This window comes from Bufo gargarizans, chromosome 2 (genome assembly GCF_014858855.1).
Source record: "Bufo gargarizans isolate SCDJY-AF-19 chromosome 2, ASM1485885v1, whole genome shotgun sequence".
NCBI classification, from domain to species: domain Eukaryota; kingdom Metazoa; phylum Chordata; class Amphibia; order Anura; family Bufonidae; genus Bufo; species Bufo gargarizans.
Window position 1 is genome coordinate 44,477,110 of NC_058081.1, and position 10,389 is coordinate 44,487,498.

At 39.7% G+C, this 10,389-nt stretch overlaps 1 protein-coding gene across 2 annotated transcripts in view; it reads left to right on the plus strand.

The window, feature by feature from the left end:
* OLFM2 (olfactomedin 2) overlaps nucleotides 1-6,865 on the plus strand; it is a 341,534-nt gene extending 334,669 nt beyond the window's left edge. For both annotated transcript variants that reach the window (XM_044278867.1, XM_044278869.1), the window contains exon 6: nucleotides 5,997-6,865. In XM_044278867.1, coding sequence (XP_044134802.1) covers nucleotides 5,997-6,671 — 675 coding nt within the window. In that variant the 3' untranslated portion in view covers nucleotides 6,672-6,865. The remainder of the gene's footprint in view (nucleotides 1-5,996) is intronic.
* Nucleotides 6,866-10,389: the final 3,524 nt, after the last annotated feature.

Here is a 10,389-nt window from a genome sequence, read left to right on the forward strand (position 1 = left end):
CCAAAGCAGGTGATTCCCCTATTGCTATGCCCTTGGGTGGTCCCAATGCTACGTTGGGTCCCCTGGACACCATCAAGGTGTCATCACGTGTTGCTGCTCTCTGGAGGGGATGGTAAGGTGTGGTGCACCCCAGTGAGAAATAAGACCAGCGAGTCAAGGTTTGCAGTAAACCAGTGTGCTTCTTTATTGGAAGAACTCAAGTGCAAAACTATACAGGCAAGGTGCTGATCTGGCTTCTACAGTCTCCTTCCTGGCAGAAGAAGGTTCTGTGCTGAAGAAAGTCCTAAGCTAGCTGTCCCTCTCTCTCTCTCAGAAGGCTGGTACCCTGGCCAAAGTGCTAGTGGTCCATGGTCTGTGGCTCAGTCATCTGGCTGGCCCTCTGGCCAAAGGGCTGCTGAACCAGGATATGTAGCAGAGTATCTCCATTTCAGCATCTTCTTCTGGTCACTCATGCAATCTGACAGAATCTCTTCAACTAAACATTGGTCCCTACCGGCAGACAATTCGGGGCTCTGACTGCACTCCTTATACAGTATCTTACAAATGTGAGTACATTTTTATAAATATTTTATTATATCTTTCCATTGGACAACCCTGAAGATCTGACACTTTGATACAATGTAAAGTAGTTAGTGTACAGCTTGTATAGCAGTGTAAATTTGCTGTGCCCTTAAAATAACTTACACAGCCATTAGTGTCTAATCCGCTGGCAACAAAAGCGAACACCCTTAAGTGTTAAGGGCAACAACACCCTTAAGTGAAAATGGCCAGATTGTGCCCAAAGTGTCCATATTTTGTATGACCACCATTATTTTCTAGCACCGCCTTAACTCGCTTGGGCATGGAGTTCACTAGAGCTTCACAGGTTGCCAATGGAATCCGCTTCCACTCCTCCTTGACAACATCATGGAGCTTGTGGATGTTAGAGAACTTACACTGTTATACTAGCTGTACACTGACTACTTTACATTGTATCAAAGTGTCATATCTTCAGTGTTGTCCCATGAAAGGATATAATAAAATATAAAAAAATATGGGGAGAGCGGAGAATCACAGCCTAAACAGAAACATTGTTGCAATTTCAGTCTGTCATAGACTTGTTTTTCCAGACAAGTCTTCATACCAAAACAACAGAGCTAAACCACATAGTCAGAAGTTTTCCCTCCAAAACTTTGCATAGTCCCTTATAGTAACTGTGGAAGATTTCTTATTTCTCAGTGCATAGATAGAAAGTCCCAAAGTCTCTCAGGATTAGCTGGCTGTGCATTAACCCTTAACACAATGTAGTGCTTATATAGTGCAAATGAACAGGACATATTACAATAAACATATGAAATGCAGTTCAACAATATCAAATGTGCAGTATAACAAGCTGAACTGGATGGACAGATGTATTTTTTCAGTCGTATAACCATGTTCCTAAAACAATATAAGTGCAAACAACGGCAGTGTCAGACTGGGTTGTCTAGGGCCCACCAGTAAAATGTATTTTGGGGGCCCACCATACGGATACATCCAAATATTACCTGCTCACACAGCAGCAGAGACAACAAGATGATTGATTATGGGGTCCTTGCAGTGACTTTGAGAAGGCAGGTCCCTGGGAAAGCACCACCATGAACATGTCTATAATAATAAACTGGGTACTTTCCTAAATATTCTACCCAGTTTTTATATGAACATAGGCTGTTTGAGGTGCTGTACACTGCCTATCTATATGTAGTGCAGTAAGTCTACTGTGTTATGTACCACTTGTGCAGGGGGTTGAAGTCAAGGGGCTCACCTTACTCAGGGGCCCACCTGGGGGATTCACCTGTACCTCTGTGGGCCAGTCCGAGTATGAACAACGGCATGAATCATAGTGCAAGTTAACCATTCCAAGTGCAATAAAGTAGTGAGTTGATGTCTTTGCGTAGTGGCAGTAAGGACAAATGTCCACAAACGTCCATAGTCTTAATTTCCCTTGTTCCTGGGCACTAGACTTGCAATTCATTCATAGCTTCTAGAATAATAATAAAGGAACGGCACAACATAGCGGCATAAGAATAGATGCTCAAAAATTGTTATTACATGGAAAATGCAACTAGTTACTACAACAGATGCATCAGGAGAGGGTACAGATCCTCTTTCGGATGACCACCTGAATTCGAAGATGCACTTATTGATCACAGTGGATTATGGAGGAGAAGGGAATATTGATTAGACCGTGTAAGATTGTGTAGGGAGCACCCAGTTATCAATGTATTCATAAAATTCTAGCAAAGCATGCAATTCTAATAAAATAGGATCCAGAATGTTTATATCATGTGGAATATAGCCATTTAGGAAAATAGACTCGATCAATAATTTAGTTTTATGGGCAGCTTGAATTTTATTCGTTTATATAGCAAATAATTCATTACAATTTGAGATGATGTTATTTCATAGGAGTTGTCCTAGACCGGAGAAAAGGGTTTGCTTTCCTGAACAGCACATGTGTTAATGGGCTGTCTAGTTTTGCACTTCAGCCAAACGACATGGTGTTGTATCTGTAAGAAAATGCACAGCATTTTTCTCTAATCCTTGGCAATCCCTTTAAAACTGAAGGTGCCCAAGCATCAACAGCCTTCCTAATATAAATTCCATAAAGTGTGCAACCACAGGATGACACCTTATTGGTTGAGTAGGTTGTCAGCTGATTCTATTCTAACAGGGTATTCTTAGAACTCAAAAACCTTGCCCTGCAAATTAGTTTGGTTCTGTAATTCACAACCTCAGCTCATCTCACATGCTGGCTAACTTTGTTTCTAGTGGAACATCCTTGTTTCTTCTTCTACAGTAGATAACTTTTCTGTCATTGGCAACGTTCTCCTGTGACTTCTGTAAAAGGACAATTGATGAGACATAGCAAGACAGTATAATAATACACTAGACCAGTCCAGTCACCTCAGAAGCCACCACAATGCCCTCTTTATCTATGGCATACCTAATTAATTCTTATTGCTCATGAGACATGGTATCAGCCATGGATATGAAGCGTCTCCTCAGTAGGATGAGTTTTACATTGTTGTTTTTGTGAGTTGAACACATCTAGGAGAAGTAATACTCAAATATACAGTATATTTCCTATAGGTTTGTATCATTAACATTAAAGGGTTTGGCTCATCTTGGACATTGACGACATATCACTAGAGACCCTCTCCAGTCTACAGAACAGGGCCCCCAAAATGAAGGAAAACACACCGGACATTCATCAACATAGGAGTTAAGAAAATAGCCAAGCAAGCGCACTTGGCAATTTCCAGACGTTCCATAGCAGTGAATGGAGAGAGCACCACACAAACACAGCCATTTCTCCAATTGCTGCCATAGGATTGCCAGAAATAGCAGAACCAGAGCTCAGCCCTTTTCAGAACTCCCATAGCAGTGAATGGAGGGGATGGGTGTCTCATTCTGGAGATAGGAGCAGGTCCTATCTGATATCGATGGCATATTCTAGCAACAAAATGCCATCAATGTCTCAGATAGGAATACCCCTTTAAGCTTAAAGATATTGTTTGATAGATCGGGGGGGGGGGGGGTACTTTAAAGGCTATGGATAGAACTCTTTTTATGAATTTTGTATTAAAAATTTTCAACACATTTTGTGATACAAAATCAGTCTCTTTGAAGACTCTCCCTCCTGAGTTCCATCATCTGAAAGCTCATGAAAAGCCTTATCTTGGCCTTCTGATCTCATAAACCCTCATTATCGCTAAAATCATCAAACTTATAAGAATATGGCTTAAAACAGTGCATATGAGGTCAGGTGACTAGAGATAATGTTTCACATGAGCTGTCAGCTCAGGAAGGATAGTTTTTAAATAGACTGATTTTCTGCATGTATCACAAAAACTGCAGAATTGTTTTTAAAAATAAAGATTGATTGAAAAAATTATTTTTAGCCCATAATGAGTAAAATACAGTCATGAAAAAAGATGTCCTAAAGGTGTCCATAGCCTTTAAATGTCTATAACTAAAAGAGGAGATCCTAAAGGCTTATACAGTGTTTGAATGCATTCAGTAAATTATAAAATAAACAATGCAAAAAATTGTTGCAATTAAAGAAGCACTCCAGAAATATATTTCCTTCTCCCTTTTCAAATTACATTATCTTCTTCATTTTGGTTTGCCATTTTACCGCCTTACCCCTGCTTTGACTAGCCAAATACTACCTCAGCTGTTGTGTGGACCATTCAGTCTCTCTATATACACTCTCTATGAAAGACATATCGAGGATTTGCCTAGACAGGGCGGGAGTCACATTGTGTAACATCAGGCCAGAAGGTAGCAGATAATTCTGCAATAAAGAGCTGGGTAAGAGAACCTCTTACATTATGTACTGTATTTTTCGCCCTATAAGACGCACTGGCCCATAATATGTACCTAGGTTTTAGAGGAGGACAATAAGAAAATACTTTTTCATTAGATCTCAGATAAGACCAGCAATCAGAACCCCAATATTAATCAGACCTCAGCTCACAGCCCCAATCAGCCCCCCAATGTTAATAAAACCCTCAATCAGACCTCATATCAGACCCCCAATGTTAATAAGACCACAAATTGACCTCATATCAGACCCACCATCAGACCTCAGCTCAGGCCCCAATGTGAATGACCCCCAATCAAACCTCAGCTAATGGCCCCAATATAAATAAGACCCTCCCATTTAGACCTCAGATCAGCCCCCCATGCCTCAGATCAACCCTCAGCCATATATCAGCCCCCAGCCTTCAGTTATATGTTAGCTCCCAGCCTCCAGTCATATATCAGCCTTCAGCCTCCAGACATATATCAGCCTTCAGTCATCTATAAGCCCCCAGTCTTCATTCATATATCAGCCCCCAGCCATCAGACATATATCAGACCCCAGCCTTCAGCTATATATCAGCCATCAGTCATCCCCCAGCTATCGTCCATATGTCAGCCCTCACAGAGTGCCCTCACGCTGTGCGCAGCCACAGCACAGCTGACAGCAGAGGACCAGGAAATGGTGTGTACAGAGTCTTCACTGCTTCCTAGTCCTCCAGTACTAATGAATGCTTCAATAATGGAAGAGCTTTTTAGTATTCGCTCCATAAAATACAGGGACATTTTTCCCCCATTTTGGGAAAAAAGTACATCTTATGGGGAAAAATATGGTACTTTACACATAAAAGGTGTCTTGATATGCATAAACAAACACAATGCAACAGCACTCTGCAAGAACAAAAAACTAAATGTAAAATAGTTTAAAAAAGTGAAAGTAAAAAAAAATTACTATAGAAAAGATACTAGTTCTAATGCTAAACTCATTATATAAATGTGATATTCTAGGCAAATATATTTTGTACAAAATCATTTGTGCCTGTGCACCCTGACTAGGTGATCTCTTTTGGAAAGGAACCTACGCTAAATGCTACCTATTTTAGTGCCAACTAGCAGCCAATAAATTCTGAGAAAGCAGGTTCCACAAATATGCTGCGTCAACTCTGTATTTTATCTCTTGATATGCATACAGTGGTTCTCATTCTAGAGAAAATGTACTGTTGAGCAGGTAGAAAACTATGAGAATCTGTATTCAAGGAAGCGGCGGTGCTCTGGTGTTTGGATGTGGAGAGACACTTGCACATCCTACTAGAAAGCATGCATGTAATTAGAGGCACAATGGCTTAAGATTTTGTTTTATGTGCATATGTTGTCAGATTTTATAACTATATCTGAGTTGTACCATGAGTGCTGGCATTATCTACTTGAAAACTTTCAGTCTACCCCAGAAAACAATGGTCCAAAAAAATGGTAAACATGGATATTATATATATTGGTTATCTAGTAAAACTCAACCATGTAGACATTTTGTACCAAGATGACGTCCAAAGTTTTTGGACAATGCATTTTTAAAGTTATTGCTTCTTAGTGGAATTGCTTTTCTAAGTGCCTTAGAGAAATACAATGAAAACATTTTCTGAGTTCCCTATTAACAAAAGTTTTTTTTGTAGGTCTGGTATATGGATGGTTACCTAAAAGGTCGAAGAGTCCTAGAATATCGAAGCCTCAACGACTTTATCAAGGGTCAGAACTTTGTTCAGCACCTCCTTCCACATCCTTGGGCTGGCACTGGTCATGTGGTTTACAATGGCTCCCTCTATTACAACAAGTATCAGAGCAACATAGTAGTAAAATATCACTTCAGGTCCCGTAGTGTCTCCGTCCAGAGGAACCTCAACAACGCTGGCTACAACAACACCTTTCCCTACTCATGGGGAGGCTTCTCAGACATAGATTTCATGGTAGATGAAAATGGGCTATGGGCTGTTTACACAACCAACCAGAATGCAGGAAATATTGTTGTCAGCAAGTTGGATCCCCAGACACTCGAGATCCTCCAGACTTGGGACACCGGATACCCAAAGCGAAGTGCTGGAGAGTCCTTCATGATATGTGGTACCCTCTATGTAACCAATTCTCATCTAGCTGGAGCCAAGATCTACTTTGCGTATTATACAAATTCATCTACTTATGAGTACACAGATATTCCATTCCATAACCAGTATTCACATATCTCTATGTTGGACTACAACCCACGAGAAAGAGTCCTCTACACCTGGAATAATGGTCATCAAGTTCTCTACAATGTCACTCTGTTCCATGTTATAAAGACTTCTGGAGAGTGATGTAGACTGTATCAGACATTCATCTCACCTATTTTTGTTATTTCTTGGTTTAATTATTTTTACAGTCTGATAATTCCAGTTATTTCTATGAAACGCACAGAACACAAAAAGACTTTCACGTGGTTGAGTGAGCATGGTATCAAGTAAACTTTTTTTTTCTCTCCGGTGGCAAATAAAGACAGTATTTGACATTGGTACTGTTTGATGAGTATTATTTTCTTTTTCTTTCATGTAAAAACAAGTTTAAAAATCTATGACAGACACAAAAATTAGAAGAAATAATATAGTTCACTACATGAAGTCAATGTTTTAAGGCAACCATTAGAGAGGATTACAAATTTGACTCATAGGAATTCAGAGATCATATAGATGTAGTTTACATGACTGAATAATAAATGCTTTACACAGGTCACAGAATTCTAAGGTTACTACTAAAGATCTTTAAACATTTATAGCAGGGAACATATTACACTTTGCATATCAACGAGGGGAGTCTCTATGGTTCCACTCCATGAGCTCCCATATGGTGCTTTATGGGAGGGTCCCATCCAATAAACAGGAGACAATAAATGAATAATCACCGATTCAACCCCACATGTTCAAGACAGAGCCTGTATCAATCAGGGCTCAGAAGACATCACAGCAGTTAGGTATCCAAAAATCTTTAAAATCTGAAAAACACAGATGCATTATGAGCCCCTAACATGGATGATGTATGCATGAGGGCTAATGCCTAGTTCTTCCGCTAGTGCTGGGACAGATATATTACCTTTGCAGTGCAGTTTTGTGGGAAGGGTTATCAGCTTCCTCTTATACCTGACACATTGGTTGATAATCAACCAAATGAGTATCCATAAAACTGACTGTTCCCAAAAATTGTACCTTCTTAGGGTGCTACCACATATTCAAGCTTTTTTATGCATTTTTTGAAGCTAATGTCAGGTGTGGATCATAAAAAGAGAGAAAGTATTTAGGGCATATATCATTTCTCCTCTTTCTTCAACCCACACTTGGTTTTGACTTAAAAAATGCATTAAAAAAAAAACTGAACCTGTGGCAGTAACCTAAGCATTCCACCAATCAGCAGACAAAACACTTGATTTTTTGGATGATTGGATATTTTATGCTGCTGCAATAAAAATAGTACTAATTGAAATAACTACTTATTTCATTGTCAACCAAGGGTTCCTTAGGTCCACCAAATAAGATGATTCTGAGGTCCACCCTTCATCTATACAGAACATGTTCACATCCACTTGTAGTGGTATCTTAAACTTTACAGGTATCATTGTACCTACAGGACATACGTGAAGGACTTCTGCGACTTTTGGGTTTTATTATTGAGTCAGTGTCCAGATCCCCTGGAAGATCTTCTGGTTATGTGGAGGCCAGTTTTCTTCACCTTCATTTATATATTCAAAAGGAAGTTGGTGTAGAAAAATGTTTAGATCAATGGCAGCAGTAGGCAAAAAGAGCCTAGAGGGTTAAAGAAGACTCACAGAAAGAATTGCTAATTTAAAGAACCAGGCAGAACATGTTTATAACAAAGACATTTTACTTGCCTCCACTGGTTCCTCATTGCTGCTGTTCCGATACTGCTGTGGTCTCCACTGCTCTGCAACAGACACACCAGTAGAGCTGGAAAAGGATTATTCAGCCACTCACTGGCTGAGGTGGGTCACTGCTAAGGCCAGTGATTAGCTGAGCAGGCTTTTCCTAGTGTCTCTGGTATCTCGAGTCAGGACAGGAGGTTCAAAGAAGCAGAGACCTGAGCTGGGTCGGATTAGCAGCGGAGAAGGAGTACAGGGTACAGCTTCTTTGATATTTTGAACATGCGCTGCCATTTTTTATATTTTTTTCAATAAACATTCTTTCTAGAAAAACATTTTAGTTCTCTAAATGTACCGTGACATCAAAGGAAGATTCTAGCATAACATTTGAAAAGTTAGCCCACTAGACATTGCATTTTTTGCATATTGCTGTCCAAGAAATATAAAACCTGTTGTATATGTACAAGAGGTATCCAGCAGCCAAACATGCGCAAAGGTGGTACCAAATATTATACAAATGGGTGTCACATTGTTGAATGAAGCAAAGCAATTTAAATGACATGTAGTGATAAAACACAGTACTCGGTTAACCTCTATGAGTTCTGCTATAGGAATATGCCCTGTGGCTTTTCTGCATTTCTAAAGATCATTAACTATTTCCACCCCCAGCCATTTTTTCTTTTTCCCCATTTTTGTTTTTCACTCCCTGCCTTCCTGGAACCATAACTTTGTTATTTTTCTATTCGCATATATGAGCTTATTTTTTTGCAAGACAAATTGTACACACTAATTGCACAATTTAATGGGAAGTTGGAAAAAAAATCCAAATGGGGTGGAATTGGAAAAGAAATGCGGTAGAACTGAGCTGTTAACTTCATTCCTTGGGTCAGTACAAGTTTTGCTAGTGTTTTAATACTTAAAAAAACTTTGGGGGGAAAAATAGTATGGACACTTTGAAAAGTTGGCACAATTTAAATATATATATATATATATATATATATACAGACGTGGACAAAATTGTTGGTACCCTTTGGTCAATGAAAGAAAAAGTCACAATGGTCACAGAAATAACTTTAATCTGACAAAAGTAATAATAAATTAAAATTCTATAAATGTTAACCAATGAAAGTCAGACATTGTTTTTCAACCATGCTTCAACAGAATTATGTAAAAAAATAAACTCATGAAACAGGCATGGACAAAAATGATGGTACCCCTAGAAAACACAGAACATAATGTGACCAAAGGGACATGTTAATTCAAGGTGTGTCCACTAATTAGCATCACAGGTGTCTACAACCTTGTAATCAGCCATTGGGCCTATATATATGGCTCCAGGTAATCACTGTGTTGTTTGGTGATATGGTGTGTACCACACTCGACATGGACCAGAGGAAGCAAAGGAAAGAGCTGTCTCAAGAGATCAGAAAGAAAATTATAGACAAGCATGTTAAAGGTAAAGGCTATAAGACCATCTCCAAGCAACTAGATGTTCCTGTGAGTACAGTTGCACATATTATTCATAAGTTTAAGATCCATGGGACTGTAGCCAACCTCCCTGGACGTGGCCGCAGGAGGAAAATTGATGACAAATCTAAGAGACGGATAATCCGAATGGTAACAAAAGAGCCTAGAAAGACTTCTAAAGAGATTCAAGGTGAACTTCATGCTCAAGGAACATCAGTGTCAGATCGCACCATCCGTCGTTGTTTGAGCCAAAGTGGACTACATGGGAGACGACCAAGGAGGACACCATTGTTGAAAACGAATCATAAAAAAGCAAGACTGGAATATGCCAAACTACATGTTGACAAGCCACAAAGCTTCTGGGAGAATGTCCTGTGGACAGATGAGACAAAAATCGAAGTTTTTGCCAAGGCACATCAGCTGTATGTTCACAGACGAAAAAATGAAGCATATCAAGAAAAGAACACTGTCCCTACTGTGAAACATGGAGGAGGCTCTGTTATGTTCTGGGGCTGCTTTGCTGCGTCTGGCACAGGGTGTCTTGAATCTGTGCAGGGTACAATGAAATCTCAAGACTATCAAGGAATTCTAGAGAGAAATGTACTAGCCAGTGTCAGAAAGCTTGGTCTCAGTCGCAGGTCATGGGTCTTGCAACAGGACAATGACCCAAAACACACCGCTAAAAACACCCAAGAATGGCT